General features: G+C 46.4%; 3 protein-coding genes across 4 annotated transcripts in view; 2 read left to right on the forward strand and 1 right to left on the reverse strand.

The window, feature by feature from the left end:
• Positions 1-4,110: 4,110 nt before the first annotated feature.
• On the reverse strand, positions 4,111-5,991 carry Cd3d (CD3d molecule). The gene is made up of 5 exons (XM_042682844.1): positions 5,827-5,991; positions 5,294-5,512; positions 4,740-4,871; positions 4,460-4,512; positions 4,111-4,266 (listed from the first exon to the last, which is right to left on the reverse strand). Exons 1-5 carry the CDS (start codon positions 5,969-5,971, stop codon positions 4,201-4,203), a joined length of 615 nt encoding a protein of 204 aa, XP_042538778.1. The 5' UTR covers positions 5,972-5,991; the 3' UTR covers positions 4,111-4,200.
• Positions 5,992-7,293: 1,302 nt separating this feature from the next.
• Positions 7,294-14,554, forward strand: Cd3g (CD3g molecule). 2 transcript variants are annotated; one of them, XM_042682843.1, is made up of 7 exons: positions 7,294-7,554; positions 9,681-9,704; positions 10,891-11,112; positions 12,012-12,143; positions 12,936-12,979; positions 13,549-13,628; positions 14,278-14,554. In XM_042682843.1, the coding sequence occupies exons 1-6, from the start codon at positions 7,500-7,502 to the stop codon at positions 13,612-13,614; spliced, it is 543 nt and encodes a 180-aa protein (XP_042538777.1). In that variant the 5' UTR covers positions 7,294-7,499; the 3' UTR covers positions 13,615-13,628; positions 14,278-14,554. The 2 variants fall into 2 exon arrangements, with proteins under 2 accessions (XP_042538777.1, XP_042538776.1); XM_042682842.1 differs by having other exon boundaries at positions 7,298-7,554; positions 13,549-13,632.
• A 999-nt stretch (positions 14,555-15,553) lies between these two features.
• The window catches only part of Ube4a (ubiquitination factor E4A), a 35,365-nt gene continuing 30,060 nt past the window's right edge, over positions 15,554-20,858 (forward strand). Inside the window, exon 1 of the mRNA XM_042682897.1 lies at positions 15,554-15,636. The gene's annotated coding sequence lies outside the window, so the exon portion shown is untranslated. The remainder of the gene's footprint in view (positions 15,637-20,858) is intronic.

The raw sequence follows: 20,858 nt of genomic DNA on the forward strand, positions 1-20,858 counted from the left end.
AAGAGAGAAGCAGGCCATGAAAGGCAGCTGGGGTCTCAGGAGAGCACAGGGAAGGCGTAAGGGCAGGAGGGGTTTGGGGTTGGCTTCCACCAGCTGTCAGGAAGAGCAGCTGAGCCGGGCTGGGGAAGTGGAGAGAGCCACCATCCCTGCCCTCTCTCACAGCCGGAGGCAGGCTGTGGTTAAGCCGCAGGATGTGGGCTGTGCTGGGAGTGAAGGTAGAGCAGCAGCCAGGGGCGGTGAACGGGGTGGGAGAGCTCTGTTCTATGTCTCCCACAGCACCCATTTAGCCTGCAGGGCAAGAGGGGTGGTGGTCAGAGCACCAGGGAGCTGTCCTAGGCTAGCCCAAACCAGCAAGCTAAGCTGGCTTCTCTCCCCACCGGCACGGGGGCTGTTGATGTATATGACAAGGCCTGAAAAGAGCGGCTGTGATGAGCAGGGCTCAGCAGCTACTATTTGTTGGTCCTTGGTGAGGGACTGCTTCTTTCCCTCCCTCTGAGCACCAACACTTATCCTCAGAAGTCTTGGTGATGTTTTCCATCAGGAGCCACTGCTCAGGGATGGTCCAGGGATGGCAGATTTGGTCCCAGGTATTCTTGATAGTTTCCTGCCTGGGGGAGACAGAGCTCTGTCGAACAAAAGCAATAATCACTGATGTTTACTAAGCATCTATTACACTGTAACGTTTGGAGTTAGTCCCTTTCTGTGTTCTTATCTCACTTAATCCTTGCAGTGACTTCACACAATAGATGCTGTCATCGTCATCTTACACACAAAGATTGTGAGGCCCAGGAAAGCTTAAGTCATTTGCCCAAGTGACAGTAAGGGGTGGCAGGGCTGGAACAGAGAGCGAGGGCTGCCCGATTCCAATGCTGTCAGCCTCTACCCACCACTGAGATGGAGAGGAATGCTCTCCATCCTAGCAGTGTCCTTGGAAAGACAGATAGAGGGGATGGGAGTGGAGGTGAAATCAGTGCGGGTTTCCTGGGACAGAGGCAGAGTAATACAGGACTGAGGCAGATGCGGAAGTGAGGAGAAAAGCAAGAGCTGGGGCTGATTCTGGGGATTCAGAAGCTAGAAGGGGCGGATGAAAGGACCAAAGCACTGCAGTATAGGATGCAGGGTCTAGATGGAGAGGAGGAATGCAGAAGAGAGGAAAGATTAACCGGAGAGAGGAGAAAAATCAATTTCTACCATTGACCCAATGGAGTAATAACAATTGAATTCACTCTTCTGCCTTCTAAAAGATGAGACAGGACAGGTTTAAACAATCTTGAAGACACTGGGCAACAGTGGGCAGTGATCCCAGAGAGATGGGAAACAACTAAGTTGAACTCTTGGATGATCCCAGTTTATAATCAAGAAAGGGTGCAGCAAGAGAGAACCCAGGCATCATCTACCGATCTCTGAGAGGCAAGCAGGCAGAGATGGGAGGCCCCGGCACCTAGAGTCTGTAGGAGAGAGATGCACAGTGAGGGCTCCACAGAGCTGGAGAGCCTTCCTCCCAAGTCTTCGCCTAGGTAGTGATCGCACACAAAGAAGAGGAAACTGCAAGATGACAGAGAAAGAGTCCCTTGAAAGGATGAGAAGGGAAGAATCTTTGGCTATCAGGCAGGGCTGGAAGTCATTTTTCCCAATCTCACCAGTCAAGGGGCACTGAGCAGAGCTGCGCGCCGGCGTGGGGGGCAGGGCCAGCCATGTCTCTGCAGCTTGTTACATGAGGGCACTCACGAATCCCATTCACGATGGCTGCAGGTGAGATTTACAATTTCCCCCAAATTTCACATTAGCTTGGCAAAATCTATGTCCAAGAAGTGAAACAAATACATATACACTGAACATTCCTCCATAGTCAAAGGACAGCTTCTTAACTTGTCATCAAAACCCATCCACCAGAAAACTGCCCCCCTTTCCTTCAGGATCACCTTTGGTGGGGCAATTTGGAGAGACTACAGAGGACTAGAGAGGAAAGAGGAGCTGGCAGGAGGTGGCCACCAGAGCAGCCCCAGAATCTTAACAAAAATGCTTAGTCAAGCCAGGAACATTATGCCAAGATTCTTAGCTTCCTGGGAGACAGAAATTGAGAGGATCAAGATGTAAGGCCAGCTTAGGCAAAAAGTTCTGGAGATACACATCTCAACCAATCAAAAGCTGGATTACAGTAGTGCATGCATGTGGTTGCTTGTTTTCTTTTCTTTTCTTCTTCTTCTTCTTTTTTTTTTTTTTGGTCAGATCATGGGGCCTGAACTCTGGGCCTGGGTGCTGTCCCTCAGCTCTTCAGCTCAAGGATAGCACTCTACCACTTGAGCCACAGTGCCACTTCCGGCTTTTTTCTTTTCGCTTATGTGGTGCTAAGGAATCAAACCCAGGGCCTCATGCATGCAAGGCAAGTGCTCTACCACTGAGCTACCTTCCCAGCCCTGGTTGCTTGTTTTCTAGAGAACCTTAGCATCAAAACCAGACAAAGACAAACTTCAGACCAAAATCTCTTACATATCCCAGGTACAGTGAGTTATATAAATAGGAAGATCAAGCTGGGCACCAGTGCCTCATGCCTGAATCCTAGCTACTCAGGAGGCTGAGATCTGAGGATTGCAGTTCAAAGCCAGCCCCGGCAGGATTGGTTTTGATAAACCAATCAAAAACCAGAAGTGGCGCTGTGGCAGAAGTGGTAGAGCGCTCACCTTGAGCTGAAGAGCACAGGGACAGAGCCCAAGCCCAGAGTTCAAACCCCATGACCGACCTAAATAAATAAATAGGAAGATCATGGTCCAAGCCAAAAGCAAAACCCTATGTCAAAATAAAAAACCAAGCACAGCGGCTTAAGCTTGTAATCCTAGCTAATTAAGAGATGGAGATGGGGGTTGTCAGTCACAGCAGCACAGATAAGCACATGTAGTTTCAGTTCAGACTAGACCAATCATAAAGTGAGACCCCCCCCCACACCTCAAAATTAACCAACACCAAAAAGGTCTGGAGACATGGCTCAAGTGACAGTATATACTTAACAAGTGTGAGGTGATAAATTCAACCTCTCGTACCATAAATAAATAATCTTACAAAAGATGTTTATGGTTATTTTAAAAAGTCAGGAGTCCAGCGCTAGTGGTCCATGCCTATAATCCAAGCTACTCAAGAGGAAGAGATTGAGGATCATGGTTCAAAGCCAGCTCCAGCAGGAAAGTCTATGAGACTCATTGCCAATTAACCACCAGAAAACTGGAAGTAGCTCCAAAGCTCAAGTGGTAGAGCGCTACCCTGATTCTCCTAAAGAGAACTACTGGCCTTTCACGAATTCACTGATTGACTTTGACGTCTATTGACATTTCCCAAGCCCTTACCCAGTCAACGCCAGCTTGGAGACATAATGTGTTTTAAATAGTGAAATTTAATTTAATTCTGATCCTGGTTTATTATGAAGAAGGCAAGGGCAGGGTGGGAACACATCCTAGGGAAAGAAGATAAATGGAATCTTTTATACAGGAGAAAGAGGGACAAAAGGGCCCGAGGCTGAGACCTGCTCACAGCCTGTGGTAACTGCTCTACGGAGTCAGAAAGCTGAGGTGAGCCTGTCATACCCACTCTGTGAGTCTTGGAGAGAACTGAGTCTCAGAGCTCCTAGAGGTGTCGGCCGCTGCCGCCCATGATGTCATGGAAACTGCTTTGTGGCTGGCTTCTAACCATGGCAGCCCGCCCTCAGAGGTAGGGAGGCAGCAAAACCATGGAAGGGGGCTGGGAAGTTGGCTCAGTGGTAGAGCGCTTGCCTTGCATGCCAGAGGCCCTGGGTTCGATTCCTCAGCACCACATAAGCAAAAATAAAAAATAAAAAAAAAAAACAACAACAAAAAAAAACATGGAAGAGTTGTTATTATAGGGACTGGAGTTGACAAGTAGCAGAGCAAGGGTGGTGGGAAGATGTCTCACCCAGGAAGCCCACTGGGCTACAAACACCAGTAGGCCAGGGTGGATGGGAGACCGCTTCTCACCCGGTCCACACAGGGCAGGGGAATGAAGGGGGTGAAGGAAGAACACAGGCGGGAAGAAAAGGCAGGGTCCTCCATGTCAACACAGTTCCCATCCCTCCCCGTAACCCTGGAAAGTGCAGGCATCTACTGACTGGAGCGAAAAAAAAGTCTTTATTGGTTGATCTCAGAGGGAAGGCACAGTTGACAATGACGCTTCCAGACACCACCAGGTCCACAGTCACTTTTTCCGGGGCCAGTTTCCTCCAAGATGGCTGTACTGAGCGTCATCGCGGCCTCGGAGGGGCTGCAAGGCGAGGAGGGGGACGGTGAGGCTGGGCCGAGCTCTCGTCAGCCAAGCCCATAGCTGAGAGGTTGTACCTGACATGCGCAGACGCCCAGGGATGCCCCTCCATCCATGGGCATAACGCCCACCATCAGCCTCTTCATCCCTGCTCATCCCCCCTCCTAGTTCTGGCCTCCTTCCCTTCGGGGCTCACCTGGTACAAATGGTCATTCCTCAACAGAGCTTGAGTGTCAGCAGCTGGAAGAACTGGGGAGACAGAGTAAGGAGCCAGGTGGATGGGCCTTGAAGACCCATGAACACACCTGGCCATGGCCCCAGAAGTCTGCATAGCTTAGACAGTACACAAATTCTTGTTCACACCTCATAATAGGACCTGAGGACATTGTAAGAGGACTCCTCATCACCATCCCCATTCTTCGGTTGGAGCATAGTACACACACACACACACACACACACACAGCCCTTCCACTCACCCCCAGAGACCCTTCCAGTCTCATGTCCTGAAAAGCAGTAGACTCCCAAAGCAAGAAGCAGCGTGGCAATGATGTCGGTGATGATGATGCCGGCCACGGTGGCCGAGTCCACCTCCACACAGCTCTGACACACTGTGGAGGGAAGGGGAGAGGGCACATGAGAGCTTTGAAGATGGGGAACCATCTCTGCCTCCTGGGGAGGGCCTTGTCGTCTCTCAAGTCAAGATTCAAACTTCAGGCAGAGCTTGATGGTCTTGTGTTTCCCACCTGGGTCCCTTTATCCCAAAGAACCCCTGAAGTGATCCTAAACTAAGCAGTGGCCCAAATCTCTCTCTCTCTCCCTACCAAGTCCTAAGTGACAAGGCTCCTCCAGCTCTGCCTTGCTTAGTGAGGCCCTCCTAAGCCCTCCACCCCCAAATCTAGCTTGGATCATTGCAAGAGTGACCCCAGTTTGTTTAAAGGATGAATTGATTCACCATAGGCTCCTTCTAGCCAGATTGTTCTTCCACCCAGAGGCTCACCCACTCCACCCCAGTAAGCCAGGAGACACGTACTTCGGTAATATATTTGCACAGTAGAGACTTCCTGGGCCTGGTTATCTATCCCATTACACTTATACACTCCTCTTGGATCCAAGACACGTTTGCCCAAGTCCAGGGTTTTATTGCTTGATAATGGTGCTCCCACTGTTCCCTTTAGCCTCACGATGCTGGTATTGCACCTCAAAAATACTTTGTCCTCAAGTTCCTCCACAGGTATCTTAAAGGGGCTCACTAAGAAGAAAAGAAAATAACAACAACAAGAAAACAACCACAATCTGAGACAGCTCTTTGGTCTGTCCTAGACCCCTGACTCTGCTGAAGATCACCCTGAAGGATCATTTAATAGTCTATAGTCATTTTGATTTCCAGTAAGAAATGAAGGTAGGACCCAAGTCCTCGCTGGAATAGGTCAGAGTCAAGTGCCTGGTTTGGACATCCCAGACCTGCCCTCCTAGTCCATGGAGTGCCTTGGAAGCTGAAGATAGCGTTAGGCAGTCCCTTGCATGGAGCCCTTTCCTCCACCCACCTGGAGAAGCCTTACTAACCTTGAGGGAGGAAGGCAGCCAGGATCAGGCCAGCCAAGATCTTCCAACGTTCCATCTTCCAATGGAATTCATCCAGCAAACAGTGCCGGATCACAGAACCACCAGCCAGGGTGAGAGCCCTCCCCTCCTCCGCCAAGTGACTCATGGGTATGCAAAAAAAAAAGGAAGAAGAGGGGAGGAGGTCAAATATGTCCGCATCTCTGCTTCTCTGCCTTTGATGCTGGGGGGCTGTTGAAACCAAAGAAGGCTAGAGGCAGAGTCGAAAGGAAGCAGGTGCAAATTTCTCTTTCTAGATCACCAAGTTTGGGGATGGGGCAGAAGCTAGCACAGAGCATAGAGAGAAGGCTGTCTGGACTTTTAGAAGTAAAGGAAATTCAGAATGGCCTTCCCTGAGTCACCGATGAAAAACAAGAACTTCGGAGTCCCTGTTGATCACACAACTACATTGACTTATCACCTACCAAATGCCCCTAGACAAGAACTAGACAACCAGTCATACAAGGCACATGGGGGAGACTCCACCTGCTCCTGGCCTCACTCAGGACCCTTCAGAGGGTAGCTTGGGACACCAGACCAAGTGGCTTCCAGGAAGCAAGTTGTACTCCAGAGCCCTCCCAACCCCCATTTCCAGGGAGAAATTCGAGTCCTGGTTCTGATATTTAATACCCAATGGCCAACCATGGAATTTTTCAGAGTTTCATTCCATCGGTGTCATCAAAGATTTTTTTAAAGCATTTGCCGATCAAAACACATATACTCACAAATTGATCTGTCAAATAGTAACCCCTTTGTATAACTACTTGCAGATAGTAAATATATACATTTATTTATTAAAAAGCAGTTGCGACATCCATCATGCCCACTATCAGGTACTTATTAATAATGATATAATTAACTCACCGGCAGAATTGGGCCTACCAGGGCCTCACCCATGGCCTATGGAGATCTAAAACTCTCCACATGGCCACAGTCGGACTGTCCGGCTGAGGACAGAGCCTCGTCTGTCTCGCTCATTACTCTATTTTGGGCCAGGGAGATCATGAGAGCTCTGTGAATTTTTGTTGATTCACAAGTGACTGGGAGGAGGAGTCGGGGAGCCTGGAAACACAATTCAGACCCCGGCCCTGGAAAAGTGCAGGCTGGCCTGCTGCCTCACCCATCCCTGCTGGGTAGAGACCACTTTGATAACTTCAAAAAGAATGGTGACCAAAATTCCTGAATGAAGCCTCAGACTAAGATGCTCCTCCATTCAGAACTCCAGCTCCAAGCACCCTAAAGTTGGGAGTAAATGGATTCGTTCTAGCACCAAAGGACAACTTGAAACCGGACATTCATCTCATTTGTAGAGAAAGGGGCTCAGGATTACCCCCCAATCCAGCATGTGAAACGCCTCTCAGGGGGAACTGAGTCTTTGGGTGGGAAGCCAGCTCCGTCTTCCTCTCACTCCCCACCACCAGTACCCTCAACTCCCTAACGGAAAAGCAAAGGATGCGTGCACCTGCAGCCTTGCTGAGGCCACGGCTGCCCACACTGGAAGCTGAGGGTGGAGGTGCCGGGTTCTTGCCTTCTGCAGAAAAGAGCTGGGCGGAGCTAGGCTAGCTGCTACACCGGCTGGCTGGCAACTAAGAGCTGCTTCACACTTCTGCCGGGGAAGGACAGAGACGGAGACTGCCATGGAGCAGGGGAAGTGTCTGCCTGGCCTTGTCCTGGCTCTCATTCTTCTTCAAGGTAAGAGCCAGACAGGGGTTCTGGCAGGGGGAGGAAAGGCTCATGGGAAGAGGCCATTGCCAGGGAGACAGAGATAGTAAGCCAACCTTCATCTGTCACATTCGAATTCAAAGAAGGAAAGGCAAAAAGTGAACCCTCTTAATATTCCTGGTTAGAAAAGGAAAGCATGTTGACAGGGACAAAACACAGGAGGCAACCAGTTAGAATCTGCTGCTGCTGATGTCGCCGCCATCTTAGATTAAAAAAAAAAAATCCAGGCAAAGAAACGGAAAGACTGCATTCTCTTATTTAGAGCTGGGACTAGAGTGTTCCCATGAAAACTCACTCAAGTAATTGTTCAGTTGTTCCAATGGTCAGCAAGTGTGCATGAGATCCTAATATGAAAGAGTCCAGAAGGAAAAGGAAAAATGAAGAGAAAGCTTCTGTTCTAAGAGATGGGTTCTAATGGTGCCATATTGAGTGTAAGGTAGAGCACAGGCGCCTGTTTGAAATATCCAACAGGAAGCAAATGAACGAGCTTGAGACCTGAAGACTAGACACAGTACGAGAAGCCAAAAATCATGGAAAATTTCTTGAAATCACAAGAGTACTATGCGATGTGTGATGAAGAGGGGCTGAGGGTGGAACTGTGAGGCCTGCTTTTGAGGGGTTTAATCTCCAAATAAATGACCAAAGAATCAAATGAATGCAACATGCTGGAAAGCAAGGAAGTAGAGAACGTCTAGAGGAGGAGAATCTCCAAGGCTAGAGTCCACAGGCATAAGAATATATTGAAATCTCCTAGCTACTTAGGAGGCTGAGAGCTGAGGATCGCGGTTCAAAGCCAGCCCAGGCAGGAAAGTCCGTAAGACTCTCATCTCCATGAACCTCCTGAAAACCAGAAGTGGCACTGTGGCTCAAGTGGTAGAGTGCTACCAAAAAAAAAAAAAAAACATATTGAAATCTTAAGTTGGTTGAATTTGGCAAAATAAAGGTCACAGTGATTTACAGCAGTAAGGAGGAAGCCAAATGGATGGGCAGGTGGTGAAGTGGAACAAGAGTAGACTACTGTTGAAAGAAGTTTGGAGAAGATAGACAAGAAGGAGTGGTAAGGAAAAGGTGGAAGTGGAGTTTAAAAAGAAATAGTGTTGAGGATGAGAGACACTTGAGCACCGTTTTGGCTAAAGGAGAAGATGGCGAGCAGAGGTAGGTGTAGAGCTGCTTTTTGGAAGCAACTTGGAAGCTTTTTGAAACTAACAGGAAAGGGAGTAGAGGTGGTTTTGGCCACAGGGAGGCTTGTAAACAGAAAGGGAACTGAAGATGCCATCACAGCAACTGTGTACTCCAAAAACCAGGTGGGTCGCTATGACACCTGCTGAGGCAGCTGGGTGATGGCAGAGTGGGAGACTTGAAGAAGACTGTCAGGGTGGAGTTATTTCCCAGAGGAGAAAGAACTGGCTAAAAGCAACCCATAGTGGAGGGCAGTGTGAGAGTCCTGGATGCAATGTAAACAGGCTGAGTTGAACAATAGAAAACCCACGCTCCAGATCCAGCTGTCAGTAATCAACCAATGCCTCTGCCTGCTGAGCTCAGTTCTCACTGCAGCTATTTGACTTCATTAATCACAAAGGGACTCCCACCACTCATTAAAATCTGTGTGTGTGTGTGTGTGTGTGTGTGTGTGTGTGTGTGTGTGTGTGTGTGTGTGTGTGTGTGTGTGTGTGTGTCCCTGAGCTTTTTTGCCCAATGCTGGTGATTTATCACTTCAGCCACAGTTCTACTTCCAGCTTTTGGGTGGTTCATTGAAGATGAACTTGGGCTGGCTTTGAACCTCAATCCTCAGATCTCAGCCTTCGGATTAGCTAGGATTACAGTTATGAGCCACCAGTGCCCAGCTCCACTCATGAAATTCTAAGGGTAAAAATCCCATCCAGGAAGTCCAGGACAAAAATCAAATGAATTCTTTATTATCACCCTAAAGTCAATTTGGTGATTTAAGCTACATCCAGGAAACCAGATATACAGATATTCTCATTCTAGTGGGTTTGGAACCCGCTAGATCTGGATCTCAAGTAACCACGAGAATTTCTCCAGGCATAGGAACAATTCCATACCCAGCTGATCCTCCACCTATTCTGTCTCCACAGGTTCCGTGGCCCAGTCAGAACAAGGTAGGAGAAATGGCTTCTTCCTATTCTCGTACTCAGAGGGAATCCATGAAAACATGGCTTCCTACCGCAGTAGTTGCACGGAGGGAACAGTCTGGAAAAGCTGAGATGGCAGGAGTCAGACTGCTGTTATCTCCATCACCAACCAAACCAGTGCTTTTCTGACTTACTCTGGGCAGCTCTCTGCAGCTAAGCAATTAACTGTCTTGTCCTTGCAGTAGAAACCCTAGGAATGAGGCGGGTCTGGAGGTGTGATGGCTAATGAGGAGCATTGGGAGCATGTGTCAGTCATACCAACTCTTTTTTTTTTTTGTGGCTGTGGGGTCTGTACTCTGGGCCTGGGCGCTGTCCCTCAGTTCTCAGCTCAATGCTAGTGCCCTACCACTTGAGCCACCCTGCCACCTCCGGCTTTTTTCTGCTTATGTGGTGCTGAGGAATTGAACCCAGGGCCTCATGCATGCAAGGCAAGCGCTCTACCACTGAGCCACCTTCCCAGCCCCAGTCACACCAACTCTTGCTTCCCCTGAACTACTTAAATTCTAGCATGATGTTAGAATGTGATTTGTGTGCACATTAAAGTCGGAGAAACACCAGACTCAGGTTACCTTGAGGTGGGGAGAATTTCAGAGATGAGATCCTTAATGAATGGGCTCTGGTGAGCCACCTGCTTATGCCTGTAATCCGAATCAGGAGGGTGAGGTCAGAGGATCATGGTTCCAAGCTAGACCTGTGAGACTCTTTTTTGTTGTGGTGGTGGTGGTGGGCTTGAACTCTGGGCCTGAGCACTGTCCCTCAGCTCTTCAGCTCAAGGTGAGCACTCTACCACTGGAGCCACAGCGCCACTTCCAGTCTTCTGAGTGGTTTATTGGAGATACTAGTCTCACAGACTTCCTTGCCTGGACTGGTTTTGAACCATGATCCTCAGATCTCAGCCTCCTGAGTAGCTAGGATTACAGGCGTGAGCCACAGGCACCCAGCTCCTGTGAGACACTTATCTCCAATTCACCTGCAAAAAGCCAGAGGCCATTTGAATACACAGAGGTGTGGTTCAAGTGGTAGAGCACCAGCCTTGAATGAAAAAGCCAGGCAGGGGTGTAAGCCCTTGAGTTAAAACCTCAGTATCAGTGTGTGTGCGCGCGCACACACACACACACAACCTTTAATGAAACCACTTATTTTCCTTTTTCAGAAAACAATTTGATAAGAGTGGATGACCTTCGAGAAGATGGTTCAGTACTTCTCACTTGTGACTTGAAAGACAAAAATATCCAATGGTTCAAAGATGGGAAGATAATAAGTAACTCCAGTAAAAGAACATGGAATCTGGGGAGTGTTATCAATGATCCTCGAGGAATTTATTACTGTCAAAGCCCAAAGAACAGGTCAAAGCCATTGCACATATACTATCGAAGTATGTGATCCTTTGGTTGGTTGTTTGTTGTGAAATTAAGCAAACTTACTATTCAACTTACTATTCTGGTGTATTTATTGTCTAGGATGAAGGGAGGAATTGATGCTAAGAAATGATGTAGAGTAGTAGCCAATTCTCTCTCTCTCTCTTTTCTCTCTCTCTCTCCTCTTCCTTCCCCCCCCCTCTCTCAGTTTACCCATTTTAAAATATGAGACAGTTCTTTCAACTGCTGGGAAAAGTGTAACTAGTCCTGTAGAACATGGTTGACTTTTGGTTGGGCCCCATGGATTGGAGCAACTCAGAAATTTCTGTGAACTGCACTGGGACATTGGGGAGATGAACAGCAGTGGAAAGAGAGCTGGCGGTTGAGAGAGATGAGCAGGATCTGGTCCTTCAATTCCACACAGTGTATGTTATCGGCTGACATAGACTTCCCCAAGACTCATCTAGGAGGAGCACCAGGAAACATGTAGTCTTTGGAGCAGGGATTCTCCCTTGGAGAGAAGTATTGCTGCTAGAAGATGCCCAGAAAGAGTCGGGCACCAATGGGCACCATATCTATAATCCAAGCTATTCAGGAGGCTGAGAGATCTGAGGATTGAAGTTCAAAGTCAGCGGGGATAGACAAATACAAAAGATTCATATCTCCAAATAAGTAGGCGGGGGGTGGGGAGGAACCCTGCAAGTGGGAGTGTGGCTCCAATGGTAGAGTGCCAGCTCTAAGCAGAGAAAGCTAAGCAAGAGAGTGAAGTCTTGAGTTCAAGCCCCAGTACCAGCATACACACACACACACACACACACACACACACACACACACACACACACACACACAAAATTCAGGATAAGAACTTTTAAGCCCCAAAGAAGCCTTGTCCTTCAGTGTGTCTTGTTTTTTACAGTGTGCCAGAACTGCATCGAGGTAAATGCCACCACCATCTCTGGCTTTATCTTTGCTGAAATCACCAGCATTTTCTTCCTTGCTGTTGGAGTCTACTTTATTGCTGGACAGGATGGAGTTCGTCAATCACGAGGTAAAAGAGGGCTAGTGTGGTAGTGCACATCTGTAATTGCGGATGCTCAAGAGGCTGGCACAGAGGACTTTTGAACCCGAGGCCGGCCTGGACAACTTATAAAACCCAGTTTTAAAAATAAAATTTGGGCTGGGAATGTAGCTCAGTAATAGAGTGCTTGCCTAGTATGCATGAAACCCTGGGTTCTATTCCCTCAGTACCATATAAACAGAAAGAGCCAGAAGTGGTGCTGCGGCTCAAGTGGTAGAGTGCTAGCCTTGAGCAAAAGAAGCTCAGGGACAGCGCCCACGTTTGGAGTTCTGAGTTCAAGCCCCAGGACTATCAAAATATAAAATAAAATTTAAAATTTAAAAGAGTTAGGATGAAGTCTTGAATAGTAGTGACCCTGGGTTCATCCCTCCTGCAAAAAAAAAAAAAAAGCAGGGTAGAGGAATATGCTTCACTGAGAGATGGGTCCACCTTAGATGCTCTGCTTCCTATCAAAATAGACCCAAAGAGACAGAATGAGTTGGCATGTATTATCAACATGCAGAGTTGTCTGTCTCTGTCTTTGCAAAACAGGAAAGATACTCCGTGTTACCAGAATATTTACCTGCCTCAAGATCTAACACGGTGTGATTTATCACCTATCTTTACAAACGTCCTCACCCTCTTTCACTCAACAGTATGCTTCTAAGAATAACCCAGTGTTGTGTGGAGATGATTTGTATACATTTAGATTCTATTGTGTCACTATAACTCAACCTATTATCCATTCTATCCTGCATATGTATATTTTGTCCTTTTTTGCAGCTTCAGACAAGCAGACTTTATTGCCAAACGACCAGCTCTACCAGGTAAGGAATAAGGAATGAAAAATAGATAATTACAATTAGTGAGGCTGGACCTCTGGGATTAAGAAGGTACTTGGAAGATAGTGTGCACATAAAGAACTGTTTACAACACATCACAGGATTGGATAGTTGTCCCTTCGGGCAAAATGGGAGAGATAAAGAAAAAGAAACTAAGAGGGTCTAATAAGAAGATGTAGAATGAACATCGGGGCTGGGAAGGTGGCTCAGTGGTAGAGAGCTCCCCTTGCATGCATGAGGCCCTGGGTTCCATTCTTCAGCACCACATAAGCAGAAAAAGCTGAAGTAGTGCTGTGGCTCAAGTGGTAGAGTGCTAGCCTTGAGTTGAAATGCTGAGGGACAGCGCCTGGGCCCAGAGCTCAGGCCCCATGACAGGCCAAAAAAAAAAGAAAAGATGTTGAACACTGACTATATGGAGCCTCCTTCTTTTGACCCTTAAGACCTTATAGCACCCATTCCAAGGAGTTGAATATAAAAAGCATTCAATAAATATAGATCAAGTTAATTAACAGAGGATGGAAAAAATGAGTTCATGACCATGCTGTCCTCCTCAGCCCCTCAAGGATCGGGAAGAAGACCAATATAGCCACCTTCAAGGAAACCAACTGAAAAAGAAGTGAGCTAAGGACTCAGAATAGGTGGGTTCTTCTACAACAGTCTCAGAATCCTTGTGTTTCCTGCCTCCTCCACCCAACTACTACAAAGTCGTTTCTTCCTTTCCCAAGAAGCTACAAGGACTAGCCCGTTTATGTGTTTGGGTGTGTGTGTGAGAGAGACAGAGACAGAGAATGAAACAGAGGATGATGATGATGATTGACTGATGTCTCTTTACTCCAACGACCAGAACCAAAACTGATTGCTTACCCTAAGAAAATATGGACACTATGTATCTGTAAATGTTAGGACTTCAAGCCATAGAAACATTAAATACTAATCTTATTAGAGTTTCTCAGAATCTATGACATTAACACTTTGAGCTAGTGAATTCTTTGTGATTAGGGCTCTCCTGTGCATAGTAGAAGTTACAGCAGCATCCTTGACCTCTGTCCATCAATATCAGTAATATCCCTCTTGTAACAAGCAAAAATGTGTCCAGACATTTTACCATGTCCCCTCCAGAGCAAATACCCTTAGTTAAGAACCACTGGCCCATATTAATTAACCTTTCAACCAATCAGAAATTGACTTGACCATTGTATCAGAAACTTCAATCAGGATAAGTCTGAAAACATTTTTTTTTCTGACTAATCTATTTTTTTTTTGTATTGTTTTCTTTATTTCAGGTGTTGTCCCTTCTCTCCAGTTCTCAGCAACATATTTTGGAAGAGCTTCCAGCAGAAAGATTTTCAGACCGGTATCTATACTTAAATATCACAGAGATGACAAATCTCAAATATCAGAGCAGATTTGGATTTTTGTCAAAATAAAATGAAAGCTACAGCTTAATGGGTTTGCTCAGTAGTAGAGAAGTTGCAGCCCTGTATGAAGTTATAAGGTGTTCAAGTTCAAGAGCGCCACCCATTGGTACGAAGTGGTAAAAAGAAAATTTAAAAGATCAAATGTCTCTTACTTTTAATTTTCATTGAGTTTTGGTGGGTCATAATTCTCATGGTTCAAATATTCAGAATAAGGGCTCCCTCGATATCTATCCACAGGCATCCAATTGTCTCTTTTAATATATATACCACACCAAGTTGTAGTTGTTTATATGTTGATAAAAGACATGCAAGCATTTTCTCTCGCATTTCCAATTCTTTTCCTGAAAAGTATGCTGCTTCCATTACTTCCATGTATCTCAATACAAACTTGTAAGGCGCGTACTACTGACACAATACAGATCAGAAAACTAAAATCCAGTCCAAAATATCACTCTGGCAGTAAGACCTGCACCAAACTTGAAGTTGTTACTACTGATGGGGGTACTGTTTCATAGATCGTCATACATCTGCGAGAAGTAATAGAAATAGGTCCAAAAGAACATAGCACAGCCAGGCGCCGGTGGCTCAAGCCTGCAATCCTGAACGCTAATTATTCAGGAAATGACATGGGAGGATCTCGGTTCGAAGCCAGCCTGGGCAGGAAAGTCCATAAGATTCTTCTCTCCAATGAAGCACCAGAAAACCGGAAGTGGCGTCGTGGCTCAAGTGGTAGAGCGCCAGATCAGGGACAGCGCCCCAGCCCTGATGTCAAGCACCATGGTTAGCACCAAAAAAAACCCCCAAAAAACAAAAAGTACAGGGCAAGGGAGAAAATTAGAAAGCACTCCAGAGCAAGTGAACAAAGCTGGCGATCACAGAATCACATCTGGACTCGATACTCGGGGATCCAAATCCCACAAGGCCCACTTCGGGAACCACCAAAACACAGCCAGCAAGCTCAGCCCGCCCCCTAGCCCAATAGCAAGCCTACTTCCGTCCACTTCCGGCCCGCCCCCCAGCAGGCGCGTGCGCGGTGTCCCTGTTTTGCGCGCCCCGAGCGCCCCCGGAAGGCCGATACAGCCCACTTCCGGCTCGGAAGAGCGCTTCTGCTCGTCCTGACGCCGGGTGATGACGTCAGTTCCGGCTGTCGCTCTAAGTCGGAAGTGGGAACCCTTTGGCCCCTGAGACTGTGAGGTGTCGTCGCTGCCGGCCCTTTAGGCCCCGGTAAGAAAGGACGTAGTTTGAGGGGAGGGGGTCAGGGAGTCTGCAGTGGGAATTTTTCTTCTGGGCGAATGCCGGTCCTCGGCCCCTCCAGATCCTTCTGTGCTTTCCTGACCCGGGACCCTCACCATGAACTTCGACCCCGTCCGCCTTGGAATCCCGAACTGTGCCCCAGCGGCTGGTGGCTCTCTGCACACGGCTCTCCCCCTCTTTGCAATGCTCCTGTCTTCGCGCTGTCTTTTGACTTCCCTTCCCTACAACGTGCACCAGGCGGGTGGTCTCCCTCCTTCCTTCCCGCGAATCCCTTATGGAACCCGAAGGAATAAAATAGATTAAGTAGACGACAGAACGCCGTGCCAAGGAGATAAAATTAAGCGCCAGTCGAAGTAATCAAACCAGTTGAGCGCATATGGCAGGATGTTGACATTTCTGAAGACACTCGTAACTCCTGACACTGCTTCGTGTTTCCTTGGATATACTAGGATCACAGCTCAGGAAGAGTTTATATTTAATGGGTGTTCCTTTGGAGTTTTGTTTGTTTGCTCCCAGTGCAAGAATGCATTTAGTCTTGCTGTCACTGACAGGGATCCACAGGGGTGGCCATCTGAGGTGAAATGCAACTCAAGAAATAATGCTGTCTGTTTTTTCACTTGATGAGATCATTCTAATTTGCAGATAGATATGTTCAAAGTATTTGTTGCTAGATTACTGTGATCTGAATGTATTATTGATTGGAACATATTACATATGTAGAAGCATTTTAAAATCCTTTTTTTTGGGGGGGGGCTGTCAGTCGTGGGCCCTGTACTCTGGGCCTGGGCGCTGTCCCTCAGTTCTTCAGCTCGAGGCTAGCACTCTACTACTTGAGCCACAGCGCTACTTCCAACTTTTTCTGCTTATATCGTGTTGAGGAATCAAACCCAGGGCTTCATGTATGCAAGGCAAGCACTCTACCGCTGATATACCTTCCCAGCCTTTTAATTCCTATTTTAATCTGATTTATGTGTTTCCAAAATAGAAACTTTACAGAATATGATTTAATAGAACTTGATGTTTTTTCCCCTTGGGCTGAGGTCAAACCCAGGGTCACATGCACACCTGGCAAATGCTTTACCACTGAGCTACACCTCCCAGTCCATAATATTTTAGTTTAGAAATCCAGTTTTACCAAGTGCTTTAAGTATTTCAGTTTAAAAGTTGTCAGGTCTGATGTTAAAAATGTTTGTGTGTTAGGCTAGGCACTGGTGGCTCACTCCTGTAATCCTAGCTACTCAGGAGGCTGAAATCTGAGGATTGTGGTTCAAAACCTACCCAGACAGGAAAGACTGTGAGGCGTGTGTGTGTGTGTGTGTGTGTGTGTGTGTGTGTGTGTGTTGAGAGAGAGAGAGAGAGAGAGAGTCATGGGGCTTGAACTCAGGGCCTGGGTGCTGTCCCTGACTCTCTTGCTCAAGGCTAGTGCTGGCCACTTCCAGTTTTTGAGTGGTTAATCGGAGCTAACAGTCTCTTGGGGACTTTTCTGCCCAGGCTTACTTGGAACCATGGTCCTCAGATCTCAGCCCCCAAGTAGCTAGAATTACAGGCATGAGCCACCAGTGCCCAGCTTGTGAGACTCTGATCTCCAACAAACTACTCAGAAAAAGCCAGGAGTGGCACTGTGGCTCAAGTGGTAGAGCACTAGCCTTGAGCAAAAGCAGCTCAGGGACAGGCCCTTAGTACAGCCACAGGACTAGCACAAAAAAGTAAATCAAATATTTGTGTGCTCACAAAGGCTGACAGTGACCCTTAAAGGATTGACAGTACTGGTCAAGATGAAAAGGTTGAATTAAACAAGGGTGAGCTCATTGTGCAGGACCAGAGGTAGATAACTCTGATAGATGCAGAACCTTGCAGTGGGTATGCAGAGTGAAATTTGGGGCACTGGAGGCATGGCTCAAGTGTTGGAGTGCCTGCCTAACAAGCACAAGGCCCTGAGCTTAAGCCAGTCCTCCCTCCCCCTCCCCCCCCAAGGGGGGGGGGAAGCTAAGTATTTCAAGGAAGACATATTTATAAACAATCAAATCCAAAAGTTTCTAGGATTGGTGGTTGTACCTTATCAAAGACTGACTATTGTCGCGCTAGTGACAATGCCTTAACCCTAGTTACTCTGTAGGTTCTCAAGAAGGTTTTGGCTCAAGATCAGCCTGAGCAGAAAAATTCAAGTATCAGGATGGGAGCTGTGGCTCAAGGAGTAAAGGGCCATTTTAGCAAGCACAAGGCCTTAAGTTCAAGCCCCAGTACTTGGGTTGGGGGAGGGGGTGTGTCAATGAACCTGAGATCCTCCTTCCTTCACATTCCAGTGCTAGAATTACAGTCATGAGCCACGTTGCCTCACTGAAAAGGAGAGATTTAAAGTAGGACATTATCAACTATTTTAAAAACCACAATAATAAGGATCTCCTTTTTTTTTTTTTTTTTTTGCCAGTCCTGAGACTTGAGCTCAGGGCCTGGACACTGTCTCTGAGCTTCCTTTGTCAAGGCTAGCACTCTACCACTTGAGCCACAGCGCCACTTCCATCTTTTTCTGCTTCTGTGGTACTGAGGAATTGAACCCAGGGCTTCATGCATACTAGGCAAGCACTCTACCACTAAGTCACATTCCCAGGCCAAACCTTTCTTATGGAGTACATCCACTCTAGGTACTCATATTTACATTTGTAAGTTCACTGAATACATCTAAACTGGCATCTCTATAAAGGTTTTCATCAAGTGATCAGTCCTCTTTTTTCCCATAGGTGGTTCTACAGTTTAGTCTTTTTCTATGAAAAGAATATCTGCGCCGGGCACTGGTGGCTCACATCTTTAATCCTAGCTACTTAGGAGGCTGAGATCTGAGGATCACAGTTCAAAGCCAGCCTAGGCAGGAAAGTCTGTGAGACTCTTATTTCCAATAAATCACTCAGAAAACCGGAAGTGGCGCTGTGGTTCAAGTAGTAGAGCGCTCACCTTGAGCTGAAGAGCTGAGGGACAGCACCCAGGCCCAGAGTTCTAGCCCCACGACCAACAAAACAAACAATATCTGCTTGCAGAATTTTGAGTAAATACAAAAAAGATTAGCTTTGTGAGATAGGCATGTGTTTCGTTACCTAAGAGGCATTGCACCTGCCTGATAAGATTGTATCTCAAGGCTGGAACAGCGGCTCAGTAATGGAGTGCTTGCCTTGTAAGCATGAGGCCCTGCGTTTGATTCCTCAATACCACATAAGCAGAAAAAGTTGGAAGTGGCACTGTGGCTCAAGTGTTAGAGTGCTAGCCTTGAGCTAAAGAGCTGAGGGACGGTGTCCAGGCCCAGAATTCAGATCCCATGACCGGCCCAAAAACAAAGATTGTATCTCAAGAAAAATAGTAAAACCCATACCTTGAAGTAGGATTGTGAGTAATACTGTTAATTATGAGGGGGTTTAGGAATGACCATGTATTAAGACTGAATCACTCAGTAAATATTTACTTAAGATTTTGCGATTATAAATTATAACGACAGATATAACAAAAAGAATAATCAGATATGAACTTGTACTCAAAGAGCTTACAATCTAGCAAGGCAGATCTACTCAGGGATATAAGATAGAACATTAAAAAATAAGTAGAAGAGAACCAGCTTTGAGCAAAAAAACTAAGAGACAGCATTCAGGCCCTACGTTCAAACTCCAGTATTAGCACCAAAAAAAAAAAAAAGACAGGAGGGAAGTACAATAACTACACTTTTTTATATTCTTCTAGACTTTGCAGTAACTTGGGATAGAAGAAGGGTGGTGGTCAGCTAACAGTCAAGCAATTCAGGTTGTCTCTACATAAATTAGAGGTGATGATTAAGCAGTGGTTATATGGGGGAAAGCCCTCAAGGATAGTTAATTCCAAACTAAACACATTATCTTCTTTTCTGCCATTAAGTTTGGTAACCAAGCCTAATAAAATAAAATCTACAGAGCAACATTTAATGGTTCAGTTCCTTGAAGTAATTAAACTCTAAACCATGTTGACAGAGGACTAGGCTTCTGCCTAAGTCACTACAGCTCATTAACTCTCTTAGCTCACTCAGGTGTAGAAAAATAACAGAGGAGCTGGGTGCCAGTGGTTCATGCCTGTAATCCTAGCTCCTTAGGAGGCTGAGGTCTGAGAGTCATGGTTCAAAATCAGCCTGGGCAGGAAAGTCCGTGAGACTCTTATCTCCAATAAACCACCAGGAAACCAGAAGTGGCGCTGTGGCTCAAGTGGTAGAGCGCTAGCCTTAAGCTGAAGAGCTGAGGCACAGCGCCCAGGCCCAGAGTTCAAGCCCCACAACAGACAAAAAACAAAAACAAAAAACAGGTTTTACTTTTCTTATATTCCTCTATACTTTTTTTTGGGGGGGGGGGCAGTATTTTTGGTGTTTTTGAGACAGGGTTTTGCTCTGTAGTCCCATGCTGGTTTCACACTTGTGATCTTCTGCCTCAGCCTCACAAGTGATGGGTTGTAGGCATGCACTCTGACGCCTGACTGTCCACCTCTGTCTAAGGTTCTCATCCTTAAAGCAGTCTGATGTCCATGTAAGTAGAGCGTTCATACCTTATGTCTCTTCCTGCCTTGTTCAGGGTTGGAGTTTTCTTCTATGGGCCTTAAACATTCAGGAAGACCTTCAGGGAACTCTGCTCCTGAAATTGGCTCCTAAGTGCACTTGGCCTTGAATGAGGGAATGTAATTAGAAGATGCAAATAAATTCAGGCTCAGTCAACTCCTCTAAATAGCTTTGATATGTATTTTTCTTTTTTCATGTTAATACACCTGACAATTGGAATTTATTTCTTGGGTATTATGAAGAAATAGATAAGCAGTGACATTTAGATAGACTCAAGTGAAGATTTTAGTTGATGAAGTAACAGTATTTTTGTTGAACTTTTTTGGTTGAAGAATTATCAGTAGTTTTAAGCCTATAAATAGAGTGCTTAATATATTTAAACAGCCCACAACATACAGTGCATAGCAAACCTTCTTCTGGTCTAAGAGGTTTCGTGTAGCTAAGGAAGGCCCAGCTTCAATCTACACTGAGCAGGGGCCACCTTGTTGTCCTCACATGAATGAAAACTAGTCAGTTTGCCAGCTTAGAGACTCATGGGAATTCATAGTTCGTCTTACTATTGCTGTGTGCCTCACTATGTTAGCTGTTTCATTATTATTTCTACGTACCTGTCTTAAGCCTAAGCTTTTTAAAA

The sequence above is a fragment of the Dipodomys spectabilis genome, unplaced genomic scaffold (genome assembly GCF_019054845.1).
Source record: "Dipodomys spectabilis isolate Male_0828 unplaced genomic scaffold, ASM1905484v1 ptg000076l, whole genome shotgun sequence".
NCBI classification, from domain to species: domain Eukaryota; kingdom Metazoa; phylum Chordata; class Mammalia; order Rodentia; family Heteromyidae; genus Dipodomys; species Dipodomys spectabilis.